At 37.5% G+C, this 17,341-nt stretch overlaps 1 protein-coding gene across 1 annotated transcript in view; it reads right to left on the bottom strand.

Moving 5' to 3' along the window:
* The window catches only part of LOC134609502 (uncharacterized), a 133,586-nt gene that overhangs the window by 25,316 nt on the left and 90,929 nt on the right, over positions 1 to 17,341 (bottom strand). Inside the window, exon 34 of the mRNA XM_063453162.1 lies at positions 6,903 to 6,968. Within this exon, the coding sequence (XP_063309232.1) occupies positions 6,903 to 6,968 (66 nt within the window). The remainder of the gene's footprint in view (positions 1 to 6,902; positions 6,969 to 17,341) is intronic.

The raw sequence follows: 17,341 nt of genomic DNA, 5'->3' as shown, positions 1-17,341 counted from the left end.
GGAATCTGGCTCGGGTGAATCACCTGCTTACAGCAGGTGACTTAAAGAGACCAGCTTCATTATATGCTGTAGAATAAATTGCTTTACGGGTAAATCTGCAAGTTGTTACAGAGTCACTTGAGTACGTGGATTATTCAGGCATGGCCCCAGCTCCGCATGTCCTTTGACACCTTTCCTCTCAGCCGGCGCCTTCTGAGTTTATCGGTCTGTCCAGCTGGGAGGTTGCTTGCCACTCCGTGGTTTCCGCGTTTGGTGGGTGAGTGTCCATCTCATTTCAGTGTGTGGGGTGGCTGAGATGTTGTCTTGTTGGATGCCCCATGCTGCTTAGAGCCGGCGCTGGTACGGCAGGGTGCTGTCTCGGCCTCCTATGCTTGAGAATGGGCTGTGGGGCAAATCCACTCAACGGGGTCAGCATCAGCTCTGCTATCACTGGTGTGTTGACACTTGACAGGCTTAGGGATCAGTTTTGTCGGTTCGCGTGGTGCCCGCTGTTCAGCCAGACTGTGCATTTGCACGCTTGTTTGGCGCTTGGCGGCCATCTTGCGGCCCTCCAGAGGGGCACCGTCCGGTGGATGTTGCGCGCCCGGTCAGCCTTCCATGGCCGGCCTGGTGCGGTGGCCGGCACCCTTGCAGACCGGGATAACCCCCCCGGTCCAGAGGGGGGGGGGGGGGGGAGCGAGACGCCGGCCGGAGACCCGGGAGAGCGGCCGACTCGTCCCGCCTCAAGCTCCAGCAGACTCCGGGCCCCTGTCGGGTTGCTGTCGGTGCTCGGGCGGTATCAGTGTGGTACCTGTTGTGGGTCAGTATGTGCGGTTGGCCTCCAGCTAGCTCCGGTTTTCGGACCCTGGAGCGGGAGCTCAGACGGAGCACGTCTGATCCCGCCGGCGGTCAGGCCCCGCCCCCCCCTTCTCCTATATTGTCTTTCATTCTCTGAAAGGCGAGTGTTACCAATTTGTATAGGTTCTGGGAGAGCTAGTATAGTAGATTCAGAATTCTGAAATGCGGGAGTTAGTCTTAAGGAAGGTCTATAACCATTATCACGAGTGTTCTGCCTCTGTCTCATACGTTCATCTATACGAGAAATAAATGAAATTAATTCCTCTAAATTTTCAGGAAAATCCCTTGTGGCAACCTCGTCTAAGATCGCATCTGATAATCCGTTCAGAAATACGTCCATATAGGCTTGTTCATTCCACTTGACCTCTGCCGCCAAGGATCTGAACTCTAGCGCATAATCCACAAGGGTTAGATTATGCTATCTAAGACGTAATAGTAATCTAGCTGCACTGGCCTTTCTCCCTGGGGGATCAAAAGTCCTCCTAAAAGTAGTAATAAACGCATTATAGTTATAGACTACTGGATTATCATTTTCCCACAGCGGGTTAGCCCATCTAAGAGCTTTGTCAATGAGTAGCGAGATTATGAATCCAACCTTCGCCCTGTCAGTAGGGTAGGCGCGGGGTTGTAATTCAAAATGAATTCCTATTTGGTTTAGTAAACCTCGACAGGTATCCGGAGCACCGCCATACCGTAAAGGGGAAGTAACACGGGAAGAAGTTCCCACTGTGGCTACCTCTAGGCCTGAGTTAGCAAGAGAGATAGATGGAGTACGCATCTCCTCTGCTTGATTACTCGGATGGGATAGTAATGCTTGCAGCGCTAGGGCCATTTGGTCCATTCTATGGTCCATGGCTTCAAACCTCGAGTCAGGCGGACCAAGCTGAGCGTTTGTACCTGCAGGATCCATGGCCCTGTCGTAATGTCAGGATCGGGACAGGGATCCAACACGCAGAGTACGAACAGGAGAGGAGTACGTATACCGGACCTTAGAATGGCCGGACTAACGTAAGGAAAAAGCAAAGAATGGTCAGAGACAAGCCGAAGTCGAGGGACCGAGAGAACAGGTAAGCGAGAGACAAGCCGAGGTCAAAGGACACGAGAGGTAAACAGGAACGATAGTACAAGCCGAGTCAAAACCAAATAGAACAATAGACATAAGAGCACTGAGGAACCAGACAAGCTAGAACCACGACAGGGCAATGAACCATTACACACATCCCTCTTTTATACCCTGGTTCTCTAATTGATGACTCCGCCCTTGCCGAGCCCTGATTCGTTGTTCCGAACTAGATTGACAGGTCGGGATGTGATTGCCGTCATGACGTCGGCTCCTGAGCGTCGTGTCATAAAAGGAAGCGGGGCTATCGCGGCCGGCGTGGGAATGACTAAGAGAGCTGTGAGGATTGGATGAATCAGCCCCCCTGAGAGAACGGCCGTCGGGAAGTCTAACCTCCTCCGAGGTAGAGACTTCAGGTACCCTGACAGTAACGATATAACTAGTCAGAAATAGCACTATGTAACGGTATAACTAGTCAGAAATAGCACTATGTAACGATATAACTAATCAGAAATAGCGCTATGTAACTATATAACTAGTCAGAAATAGCACTATGTAACGATATAACTAGTCAGAAATAGCACTATGTAACGATATAACTAGTCAGAAATAGCACTATGTAACGATATAACTAGTCAGAAATAGCACTATGTAACGATATAACTAGTCAGAAATAGCACTATGTAACGATATAACTAGTCAGAAATAGCACTATGTAACGATATAACTAGTCAGAAATAGCACTATGTAACGATATAACTAGTCAGAAATAGCACTATGTAACGATATAACTAGTCAGAAATAGCACTATGTAACGATATAACTAGTCAGAAATAGCACTATGTAACGATATAACTAGTCAGAAATAGCACTATGTAACGATATAACTAGTCAGAAATAGCACTATGTAACGATATAACTAGTCAGAAATAGCACTATGTAACGATATAACTAGTCAGAAATAGCACTATGTAACGATATAACTAGTCAGAAATAGCACTATGTAACGATATAACTAGTCAGAAATAGCACTATGTAACGATATAACTAGTCAGAAATAGCACTATGTAACGATATAACTAGTCAGAAATAGCACTATGTAACGATATAACTAGTCAGAAATAGCACTATGTAACGATATAACTAGTCAGAAATAGCACTATGTAACGATATAACTAGTCAGAAATAGCACTATGTAACGATATAACTAGTCATAAATAGCACTATGTAACGATATAACTAGTCATAAATAGCACTATGTAACGATATAACTAGTCAGAAATAGCACTATGTAACGATATAACTAGTCATAAATAGCACTATGTAACGATATAACTAGTCAGAAATAGCACTATGTAACGATATAACTAGTCAGAAATAGCACTATGTAACGATATAACTAGTCAGAAATAGCACTATGTAACGATATAACTAGTCAGAAATAGCGCTATGTAACGATATAACTAGTCAGAAATAGTGCTATGTAACGATATAACTAGTCAGAAATAGTGCTATGTAACGATATAACTAGTCAGAAATAGCACTATGTAACGATATAACTAGTCAGAAATAGCACTATGTAACTATATAACTAGTCAGAAATAGTGCTATGTAACGATATAACTAGTCAGAAATAGCACTATGTAACGATATAACTAGTCAGAAATAGCACTATGTAACGATATAACTAGTCAGAAATAGCACTATGTAACGATATAACTAGTCAGAAATAGTGCTATGTAACTATATAACTAGTCAGAAATAGCACTATGTAACTATATAACTAGTCAGAAATAGCACTATGTAACGATATAACTAGTCAGAAATAGCGCTATGTAACGATATAACTAGTCAGAAATAGCGCTATGTAACTATATAACTAGTCATAAATAGCACTATGTAACGATATAACTAGTCAGAAATAGCACTATGTAACGATATAACTAGTCAGAAATAGTGCTATGTAACGATATAACTAGTCAGAAATAGCACTATGTAACGATATAACTAGTCAGAAATAGCACTATGTAACGATATAACTAGTCAGAAATAGCACTATGTAACGATATAACTAGTCAGAAATAGTGCTATGTAACGATATAACTAGTCAGAAATAGCACTATGTAACGATATAACTAGTCAGAAATAGCACTATGTAACTATATAACTAGTCAGAAATAGCACTATGTAACTATATAACTAGTCAGAAATAGCACTATGTAACGATATAACTAGTCAGAAATAGCACTATGTAACGATATAACTAGTCATAAATAGCACTATGTAACTATATAACTAGTCAGAAATAGCACTATGTAACGATATAACTAGTCAGAAATAGCACTATGTAACGATATAACTAGTCAGAAATAGTGCTATGTAACGATATAACTAGTCAGAAATAGCACTATGTAACGATATAACTAGTCAGAAATAGCACTATGTAACGATATAACTAGTCATAAATAGCACTATGTAACTATATAACTAGTCAGAAATAGCACTATGTAACGATATAACTAGTCAGAAATAGCACTATGTAACGATATAACTAGTCAGAAATAGCGCTATGTAACGATATAACTAGTCAGAAATAGCACTATGTAACGATATAACTAGTCAGAAATAGCACTATGTAACGATATAACTAGTCAGAAATAGTGCTATGTAACGATATAACTAGTCAGAAATAGCACTATGTAACGATATAACTAGTCAGAAATAGCACTATGTAACGATATAACTAGTCAGAAATAGCACTATGTAACGATATAACTAGTCAGAAATAGCACTATGTAACGATATAACTAGTCAGAAATAGCGCTATGTAACTATATAACTAGTCAGAAATAGTGCTATGTAACTATATAACTAGTCAGAAATAGCACTATGTAACGATATAACTAGTCAGAAATAGCACTATGTAACGATATAACTAGTCAGAAATAGCACTATGTAACGATATAACTAGTCAGAAATAGCACTATGTAACGATATAACTAGTCAGAAATAGCACTGTAAATATTTGTACACAAAAGGCCTATTTCCCTCAAATATTGTTCACAAATCTGTCTAAATCTGTGTCAGTGAGCACTTCTCCTTTGCCGATATAATCCATCCACCTCACAGGTGTGGCATATCAAGATGCAGATTAGACAGCATGATTATTACACAGGTGTGGCTTAGGCTGGCCACAATAAAAGGTCACTCTAAAATGTGCAGTTTTATCACACAGCACAATGCCACAGATGTCGCAAGTTTTAACGGAGCATGCAATTAGCATGCTGACTGCAGGAATTTCCACCAGAGCGGTTGCCTGTGAATTGAATGTTCATTTCTCTACCATAAGCCGTCTCTCCAAAGGCGTTTTAAGGAATTTGGCAGTACATCCAACCAGCCTCACAACTGCAGACCACGTGTAACCACACCAGCCCAGGACCTCTACATCGAGCATCTTTACCTCCAAGATCGTCTGCGACCAGCCACCCGGACAGCTGCTGCAGCAATCGGTTTGCATAACCAAAGAATTTCTGCACAAACTGTCAGAAACCGTCTCAGGGAAGCTCATCTGCAGGCTCGTCGTCCTCATCTGGGTCTCGACCTGACTGCAGTTCGTCGTCATAACCCACTTGAGTGGGCAAATGCTCACATTCAATGGCGTCTGGCACTTTGGCGAGGTGTTCTCTTCACAGATGAATCTCAGTTTTCACTGTACAGGGCGTGTATGGCCTCGTATGGGTAAGCGGTTTGCTGATGTCAACTTTGTGGATCGAGTGGCCCATGGTGGCGATTGGTTTATGGTACGGGCAGGCGTATGTTATGGTCAAGGAACACAGGTGCATTTTATTGATGGCATTTTGAATGCACAGAGATACCGTGATGAGATCCTGAGGCCCCTTGTTGTGCAATTTCACCACGACCATCGACTCCTGTTGCAGCATGATAATGCATGGCCCCATGTTGCAAGGATCTGTACACAATTCCTGGAAGCTGAAAACATCCCAGTTCTTGCATGGCCAGCATAATCACAAGACCTGTCACCCATTGCGCATGTTTGGGATGCTCTGGATCGGCGTATACGACAGCCTGTTCGAGGTCTTGCCAATATCCAGCAACTTTACACAGCCATTAAAGAGGAGTGGACCAACATTCCACAGTCCACAATCAACAACCTGTTCAACGCTATGTGAAGGAGATGTGTTGCACTGCATGAGACAAATGGTGGTCACACCAGATACAGACTGGTTTTCGGACCCCCCCCCGGACACCCCAATACAGTAAAACTGCACATTTTAGAGAGGCCTTTTATTGTGGCCAGCCTAAGGCACACCTGTGCAATAATCACGCTGTCTAATCAGCATCTTGATATGCCACACCTGTGAGGTGGATGGATTATCTCGGCAAAGGAGAAGTGCTCACTAACACAGATTTAGACAGATTTGTAAACAATATTTGAGAGAAATAGGCTTTTGTGTACGTAGAAAAAGTCTTAGATCTTGAGTTCAGCTCCTAAAAAATGGGGGCTAAAACTAAAGTGTTGTGTTTATAATTTTGTTCAGTGTATATAACTAGACGGATATAACACTATGTAACTATATAACTATGTTTCTCCCAGACAGGGTGGAAAATAAGCGACACATAATAAACATGTTTAATGAATCCCACCAGAAAGGATGCAAAGCTTCCCCATTGTCTCCTATAATCCACATTCTGCTGATCTGAGCATGTTAGAATGTAACGTTTATATTAGGAACGTGGCTATAATTGGGCCAGGAGGTAAGTTAGCATGGCAGCGGAGCTATCTGTAACTACCTCACACATTATTCCAGAATGTGGAAATTTCATTGAATAAAAGGTAAGATACGCACAAATTGCAGCCAGTATCAGTTTCATAAACGGCTCCCAGAGAATTACACATCAATAAACGTGCGCACATTTCCATTAATAAAACCTGGGTTTGGGGGTCTGGGAGAACAGCTAGCATTGGTGGCTGGCTCCATATTACCTCCTGCAGTAAGACAGGGCTGACTCTGCTTCTCAGTTAACGGCTGGGGTGACATCTGCCAAACATCTGAGGAAGGAACAGAACGACTAAACAGTAAATTGCTTTTAATACCATGAGGTTACATTACCAATTGACATATTATGCATTTTATCAATGGATTATTTAGCCAGTCAGTCAAGACAATAGCTTTACTCATCTCAAGATTGTATGGACAGTTTATCACCAGCTAACCACCATCTCACTACCTGTTCATCCCCAGCTAACCACCATCTCACTACCTGTTCATCCTCAGCTAACAGCCATCTCACTACCTGTTCATCCTCAGCTAACAGCCATCTCACTACCTGTTCATCCCCAGCTAACCGCCATCTCACTATCTGCTCATTACCAGCTAACCACCAACTCACTACCTGCTCATCCCCAGCTAACCACTAACTCACTGACTGCTCATCCCCAGCTAACCACCAACTCACTACCTGCTCATTACCAGCTAACCACAAACTCACTACCTGTTTGTAAAGAAATCTACACTTTTTGCTTAGTTAACTTTGATTTTCCTAATTCGGTAGATAAACTACCGAACACCAACCACCCCCCGCCCCCTCCCAGCTCATTAAGTACAAAGAAAACTGCAGATTTAGTGCTCTCTCTGTGAGGCCACAGTTTGTATGGCCAAACGCCACGTGCTGGAGAAAATTGTCGGACATCTCGTTGCATGAAAAGAGGCAGAGGGACTTGGTCGTCGAGTGTCTGAAACTACAATTGGACACTCAACTTCCCGAACGCCGGTCAACTATGCGAATGCCTGCTTCTTTTCACCGACCAGCCAGGAGAGCACTATTCGGTAGGTTTGTTTTACCACGAACTGGGGGAACAAAAGCTACCCATGAGCCAGGTGAACAGTTCGTGGATTTGTTCGGTTTTAGAACCCGAAATGGACCGACCGCTACCTGTGAAACTGTGGAACTGTTTGGGGTATAAGACTTTGTTATGACTTCCATGGAACCCCTGAACCGATTTGGGTGATTTTTTGATATGTTGGTCCCCCAGATCCGAGATATCAGGGGATGCAACTTTTGTGGGGTTCCCATGTGTTTTGGGATGTTGTTAAAAGGTATGTTTTCTGTGCCTGGATATAATGGAGTTTAGTACAGTTCCTGACTCAATTATCTCTCAGGCACAGGGGACGGATTACCCTGTTTTGTGTGGGAGTGTCCTGGACCTGAAAGCCAGTGTAATTACAGTGTGTACTTTGCCATAGTCTCCTCTCAGGTCTAACAGGGAATGCCCCTGGAATGGGAGTTGGGAAACCCCTTGCATGGGGAGTTGCATATAAACCGGCCAGTTGGCCTAAATAAATTAATTCCTGTTGTACCCTTCATCTAGTTCAGGGTGATGTTTGGGTATGCATCTGATTACTTGGTGGATTTACTCGTATGCTTTAATTTTGTCTGGAGAACGTTCAAATCAACTCCCGAACTGCGAGCTATAATCATTTACCCTCTAGCAGTTCGGGAGAAAACTAACGAACGGGTATCCGAAATACCAGCGTTCCTAACACTGCTTATCACCAGCTAACCACCAACTCCCTACCTGCTCATCACCAGCCAACTACCATCTCACTACTTCACAATGTCAAAAACTTACTATAAACAAACCGCCTCCTCGCTGCTAACACAATGACAAGTAATCACCAATTCCCTACCAACCCATCACTAACCACCAACTAGCTGCTAAATAACTTCATTATGTTATATTTGCCATTACTCCCCCTTCATTATGTTATATTTGCCATTAATCCCCCTTCATGATGTTATATTTCCCATTAATCCCCCTTCATTATGTTATATTTGCCATTAATCCCCCTTCATTATGTTATATTTGCCATTAATCCCCCTTCATTATGTTATATTTCCCATTAATCCCCCTTCATTATGTTATATTTACCATTAATCTCCCTTTATTATGTTATATTTCCCATTAATCCCCCTTCATTATGTTATATTTCCCATTAATCCCCCTTCATTATGTTATATTTCCCATTAATCCCCCTTCATTATGTTATATTTCCCATTAATCCCCCTTCGTTATGTTATATTTCCCATTAATCCCCCTTCGTTATGTTATATTTCCCATTAATCCCCCTTCATTATGTTATATTTCCCATTAATCCCCCTTCATTATGTTATATTTCCCATTAATCCCCCTTCGTTATGTTATATTTGCCATTAATCCCCCTTCATTATGTTATATTTGCCATTAATCCCCCTTCATGATGTTATATTTGCCATTAATCCCCCTTCATTATGTTATATTTCCCATTAATCCTCCGTCATTATGTTATATTTCCCATTAATCCCCCTTCATTATGTTATATTTCCCATTAATCCCCCTTCATTATGTTATATTTACCATTAATCCCCCTTCATTATGTTATATTTGCCATTAATCCCCCTTCATTATGTTATATTTCCCATTAATCCCCCTTCATTATGTTATATTTGCCATTAATCCCCCTTCATTATGTTATATTTCCCATTAATCCCCCTTCATTATGTTATATTTCCCATTAATCCCCCTTCATTATGTTATATTTCCCATTAATCCCCCTTCGTTATGTTATATTTCCCATTAATCCCCCTTCATTATGTTATATTTCCCATTAATCCTCCGTCATTAGGTTATATTTCCCATTAATCCCCCTTCGTTATGTTATATTTCCCATTAATCCCCCTTCATTATGTTATATTTGCCATTAATCCCCCTTCATTATGTTATATTTGCCATTAATCCCCCTTCATTATGTTATATTTCCCATTAATCCCCCTTCATTATGTTATATTTACCATTAATCCCCCTTCATTATGTTATATTTACCATTAATCCCCCTTCATTATGTTATATTTACCATTAATCCCCCTTCATTATGTTATATTTACCATTAATCCCCCTTCATTATGTTATATTTACCATTAATTCCCCTTCATTATGTTATATTTGCCATTAATCCTCCTTCATTATGTTATATTTCCCATTAATCCCCCTTCATTATGTTATATTTCCCATTAATCCCCCTTCATTATGTTATATTTACCATTAATCCCCCTTCATTATGTTATATTTACCATTAATCCCCCTTCATTATGTTATATTTGCCATTAATCCCCCTTCATTATGTTATATTTCCCATTAATCCCCCTTCATTATGTTATATTTCACATTAATCCTCCTTCATTATGTTATATTTGCCATTAATCCCCCTTCATTATGTTATATTTCCCATTAATCCCCCTTCATTATGTTATATTTACCATTAATCCCCCTTCATTATGTTATATTTCCCATTAATCCCCCTTCATTATGTTATATTTACCATTAATCCCCCTTCATTATGTTATATTTGCCATTAATCCCCCTTCATTATGTTATATTTCCCATTAATCCTCCTTCATTATGTTATATTTCCCATTAATCCCCCTTCGTTATATTTGCCATTAATCCCCCTTCATTATGTTATATTTGCCATTAATCCCCCTTCATTATGTTATATTTGCCATTAATCCCCCTTCATGATGTTATATTTGCCATTAATCCCCCTTCATTATGTTATATTTCCCATTAATCCTCCGTCATTATGTTATATTTCCCATTAATCCCCCTTCATTATGTTATATTTCCCATTAATCCCCCTTCATTATGTTATATTTCCCATTAATCCCCCTTCATTATGTTATATTTGCCATTAATCCCCCTTCATTATGTTATATTTGCCATTAATCCCCCTTCATTATGTTATATTTCCCATTAATCCCCCTTCATTATGTTATATTTGCCATTAATCCTCCTTCATTATGTTATATTTCCCATTAATCCCCCTTCATTATGTTATATTTCCCATTAAACCCCCTTCATTATGTTATATTTCCCATTAATCCCCCTTCATTATGTTATATTTCCCATTAATCCCCATTCATTATGTTATATTTGCCATTAATCCCCCTTCATTATGTTATATTTACCATTAATCCCCCTTCATTATGTTATATTTACCATTAATCCCCCTTCATTATGTTATATTTGCCATTAATCCCCCTTCATTATGTTATATTTCCCATTAATCCCCCTTCATTATGTTATATTTCCCATTAATCCCCCTTCATTATGTTATATTTCCGATTAATGCCCCTTCATTATGTTATATTTCCCATTAATCCCCCTTCATTATGTTATATTTGCCATTAATCCCCCTTCATTATGTTATATTTCCCATTAATCCTCCTTCATTATGTTATATTTCCCATTAATCCCCCTTCGTTATATTTGCCATTAATCCCCCTTCATTATGTTATATTTGCCATTAATCCCCCTTCATTATGTTATATTTGCCATTAATCCCCCTTCATTATGTTATATTTCCCATTAATCCCCCTTCATTATGTTATATTTCCCATTAATCCCCCTTCGTTATGTTATATTTCCCATTAATCCCCCTTCGTTATGTTATATTTCCCATTAATCCCCCTTCATTATGTTATATTTCCCATTAATCCTCCGTCATTATGTTATATTTCCCATTAATCCCCCTTCGTTATGTTATATTTCCCATTAATCCCCCTTCATTATGTTATATTTACCATTAATCCCCCTTCATTATGTTATATTTACCATTAATCCCCCTTCATTATGTTATATTTGCCATTAATCCCCCTTCATTATGTTATATTTGCCATTAATCCCCCTTCATTATGTTATATTTGCCATTAATCCCCCTTCATTATGTTATATTTGCCATTAATCCCCCTTCATTATGTTATATTTCCCATTAATCCCCCTTCATTATGTTATATTTCCCATTAATCCCCCGTCATTATGTTATATTTCCCATTAATCCCCCTTCATTATGTTATATTTCCCATTAATCCCCCTTCATTATGTTATATTTACCATTAATCCCCCTTCATTATGTTATATTTGCCATTAATCCCCCTTCATTATGTTATATTTCCCATTAATCCCCCTTCATTATGTTATATTTCCCATTAATCCCCCTTCATTATGTTATATTTGCCATTAATCCCCCTTCATTATGTTATATTTACCATTAATCCCCCTTCATTATGTTATATTTACCATTAATCCCCCTTCATTATGTTATATTTGCCATTAATCCCCCTTCATTATGTTATATTTGCCATTAATCCCCCTTCATTATGTTATATTTGCCATTAATCCCCCTTCATTATGTTATATTTGCCATTAATCCCCCTTCGTTATGTTATATTTCCCATTAATCCCCCTTCGTTATGTTATATTTCCCATTAATCCTCCGTCATTATGTTATATTTCCCATTAATCCCCCTTCATTATGTTATATTTCCCATTAATCCCCCTTCATTATGTTATATTTACCATTAATCCCCCTTCATTATGTTATATTTGCCATTAATCCCCCTTCATTATGTTATATTTCCCATTAATCCCCCTTCATTATGTTATATTTACCATTAATCCTCCTTCATTATGTTATATTTCCCATTAATCCCCCTTCATTATGTTATATTTCCCATTAATCCCCCTTCATTATGTTATATTTCCCATTAATCCCCCTTCATTATGTTATATTTGCCATTAATCCCCCTTCATTATGTTATATTTGCCATTAATCCCCCTTCATTATGTTATATTTACCATTAATCCTCCTTCATTATGTTATATTTCCCATTAATCCCCCTTCATTATGTTATATTTCCCATTAAACCCCCTTCATTATGTTATATTTCCCATTAATCCCCCATCATTATGTTATATTTCCCATTAATCCCCATTCATTATGTTATATTTGCCATTAATCCCCCTTCATTATGTTATATTTGCCATTAATCCCCCTTCATTATGTTATATTTACCATTAATCCCCTTCATTATGTTATATTTGCCATTAATCCCCCTTCGTTATGTTATATTTCCCATTAATCCCCCTTCATTATGTTATATTTCCCATTAATCCCCCTTCATTATGTTATATTTACCATTAATCCCCCTTCATTATGTTATATTTACCATTAATCCCCCTTCATTATGTTATATTTGCCATTAATCCCCCTTCATTATGTTATATTTCCCATTAATCCCCCTTCATTATGTTATATTTCCCATTAATCCCCCTTCGATATGTTATATTTCCCATTAATCCTCCTTCATTATGTTATATTTCCCATTAATCCTCCTTCATTATGTTATATTTGCCATTAATCCCCCTTCATTATGTTATATTTCCCATTAATCCCCCTTCGTTATGTTATATTTCCCATTAATCCCCCTTCGTTATGTTATATTTCCCATTAATCCCCCTTCGTTATGTTATATTTCCCATTAATCCCCCTTCATTATGTTATATTTCCCATTAATCCCCCTTCGTTATGTTATATTTCCCATTAATCCCCCTTCGTTATGTTATATTTCCCATTAATCCCCCTTCCTTATGTTATATTTCCCATTAATCCCCCTTCCTTATGTTATATTTCCCATTAATCCCCCTTCGTTATGTTATATTTCCCATTAATCCCCCTTCATTATGTTATATTTCCCATTAATCCCCCTTCATTATGTTATATTTCCCATTAATCCCCCTTCATTATGTTATATTTCCCATTAATCCCCCTTCATTATGTTATATTTCCCATTAATCCCCCTTCGTTATGTTATATTTCCCATTAATCCCCCTTCGTTATGTTATATTTCCCATTAATCCCCCTTCGTTATGTTATATTTCCCATTAATCCCCCTTCGTTATGTTATATTTCCCATTAATCCCCCTTCATTATGTTATATTTCCCATTAATCCCCCTTCATTATGTTAAATTTCCCATTAATCCCCCTTCGTTATGTTATATTTCCCATTAATCCCCCTTCGTTATGTTATATTTCCCATTAATCCCCCTTCATTATGTTATATTTCCCATTAATCCCCCTTCGTTATGTTATATTTCCCATTAATCCCCCTTCCTTATGTTATATTTCCCATTAATCCCCCTTCGTTATGTTATATTTCCCATTAATCCCCCTTCGTTATGTTATATTTCCCATTAATCCCCCTTCATTATGTTATATTTCCCATTAATCCCCCTTCATTATGTTATATTTCCCATTAATCCCCCTTCGTTATGTTATATTTCCCATTAATCCCCCTTCATTATGTTATATTTCGCATTAATCCCCCTTCATTATGTTATATTTCCCATTAATCCCCCTTCGTTATGTTATATTTCCCATTAATCCCCCTTCGTTATGTTATATTTCCCATTAATCCCCCTTCATTATGTTATATTTCCCATTAATCCCCCTTCATTATGTTATATTTCCCATTAATCTCCCTTCATTATGTTATATTTCCCATTAATCCCCCTTCATTATGTTATATTTACCATTAATCCTCCTTCATTATGTTATATTTGCCATTAATCCCCCTTCATTATGTTATATTCCCATTAATCCCCCTTCATTATGTTATATTTCTGATTAATGCCCCTTCATTATGTTATATTTCCCATTAATCCCCCTTCATTATGTTATATTTCCCATTAATCCACATTCATTATGTTATATTTCCCATTAATCCCCCTTCATTATGTTATATTTCCCATTAATCCCCCTTCATTATGTTATATTTCCCATTAATCCCCCTTCATTATGTTATATTTGCCATTAATCCCCCTTCATTATGTTATATTTGCCATTAATCCCCCTTCATTATGTTATATTTGCCATTAATCCCCCTTCATTATGTTATATTTCCCATTAATCCCCATTCATTATGTTATATTTCCCATTAATCCCCCTTCATTATGTTATATTTACCATTAATCCCCATGCATTATGTTATATTTCCCATTAATCCCCCTTCATTATGTTATATTTACCATTAATCCCCCTTCATTATGTTATATTTGCCATTAATCCCCCTTCGTTATGTTATATTTCCCATTAATCCCCCTTCGTTATGTTATATTTCCCATTAATCCTCCGTCATTATGTTATATTTCCCATTAATCCCCCTTCATTATGTTATATTTCCCATTAATCCCCCTTCATTATGTTATATTTACCATTAATCCCCCTTCATTATGTTATATTTGCCATTAATCCCCCTTCATTATGTTATATTTCCCATTAATCCCCCTTCATTATGTTATATTTACCATTAATCCTCCTTCATTATGTTATATTTCCCATTAATCCCCCTTCATTATGTTATATTTCCCATTAATCCCCCTTCATTATGTTATATTTCCCATTAATCCCCCTTCATTATGTTATATTTGCCATTAATCCCCCTTCATTATGTTATATTTCCCATTAATCCCCCTTCATTATGTTATATTTACCATTAATCCTCCTTCATTATGTTATATTTACCATTAATCCCCCTTCATTATGTTATATTTGCCATTAATCCCCCTTCATTATGTTATATTTCCCATTAATCCTCCTTCATTATGTTATATTTCCCATTAATCCCCCTTCGTTATATTTGCCATTAATCCCCCTTCATTATGTTATATTTGCCATTAATCCCCCTTCATTATGTTATATTTCCCATTAATCCCCCTTCATTATGTTATATTTCCCATTAATCCCCCTTCATTATGTTATATTTCCCATTAATCCCCCTTCGTTATGTTATATTTCCCATTAATCCCCCTTCATTATGTTATATTTCCCATTAATCCCCCTTCATTATGTTATATTTACCATTAATCTCCCTTCATTATGTTATATTTGCCATTAATCCCCCTTCATTATGTTATATTTCCCATTAATCCCCCTTCATTATGTTATCTTTCCCATTAATCCCCCTTCATTATGTTATATTTCCCATTAATCCCCCTTCATTATGTTATATTTCCCATTAATCCCCCTTCATTATGTTATATTTCCCATTAATCCCCCTTCGTTATGTTATATTTCCCATTAATCCCCCTTCATTATGTTATATTTCCCATTAATCCCCCTTCATTATGTTATATTTCCCATTAATCCCCCTTCGTTATGTTATATTTCCCATTAATCCCCCTTCGTTATGTTATATTTCCCATTAATCCCCCTTCATTATGTTATATTTCCCATTAATCCCCCTTCGTTATGTTATATTTCCCATTAATCCCCCTTCATTATGTTATATTTCCCATTAATCCCCCTTCATTATGTTATATTTCCCATTAATCCCCCTTCGTTATGTTATATTTCCCATTAATCCCCCTTCATTATGTTATATTTCGCATTAATCCCCCTTCATTATGTTATATTTCCCATTAATCCCCCTTCGTTATGTTATATTTCCCATTAATCCCCCTTCGTTATGTTATATTTCCCATTAATCCCCCTTCATTATGTTATATTTCCCATTAATCCCCCTTCATTATGTTATATTTCCCATTAATCCCCCTTCATTATGTTATATTTCCCATTAATCCCCCTTCATTATGTTATATTTACCATTAATCCTCCTTCATTATGTTATATTTGCCATTAATCCCCCTTCATTATGTTATATTCCCATTAATCCCCCTTCATTATGTTATATTTCCCATTAATGCCCCTTCATTATGTTATATTTCCCATTAATCCCCCTTCATTATGTTATATTTCCCATTAATCCACATTCATTATGTTATATTTCCCATTAACCCCCCTTCATTATGTTATATTTCCCATTAATCCCCCTTCATTATGTTATATTTCCCATTAATCCCCCTTCATTATGTTATATTTCCCATTAATCCCCCTTCATTATGTTATATTTGCCATTAATCCCCCTTCATTATGTTATATTTGCCATTAATCCCCCTTCATTATGTTATATTTCCCATTAATCCCCATTCATTATGTTATATTTCCCATTAATCCCCCTTCATTATGTTATATTTACCATTAATCCCCATGCATTATGTTATATTTCCCATTAATCCCCCTTCATTATGTTATATTTACCATTAATCCCCCTTCATTATGTTATATTTGCCATTAATCCCCCTTCATTATGTTATATTTCCCATTAATCCCCCTTCATTATGTTATATTTCCCATTAATCCCCCTTCATTATGTTATATTTACCATTAATTCCCCTTCATTATGTTATATTTGCCATTAATCCTCCTTCATTATGTTATATTTCCCATTAATCCCCCTTCATTATGTTATATTTACCATTAATCCCCCTTCATTATGTTATATTTACCATTAATCCCCCTTCATTATGTTATATTTACCATTAATCCCCCTTCATTATGTTATATTTGCCATTAATCCCCCTTCATTATGTTATATTTCCCATTAATCCCCCTTCATTATGTTATATTTCCCATTAATCCTCCTTCATTATGTTATATTTGCCATTAATCCCCCTTCATTATGTTATATTTCCCATTAATCCCCCTTCA

This window comes from Pelobates fuscus, chromosome 4 (assembly GCF_036172605.1).
Source record: "Pelobates fuscus isolate aPelFus1 chromosome 4, aPelFus1.pri, whole genome shotgun sequence".
Classification (NCBI taxonomy): domain Eukaryota; kingdom Metazoa; phylum Chordata; class Amphibia; order Anura; family Pelobatidae; genus Pelobates; species Pelobates fuscus.
The sequence above is the reverse complement of the archived record's forward strand: the minus strand, read 5'-3'. Positions and strand labels throughout refer to the sequence as shown.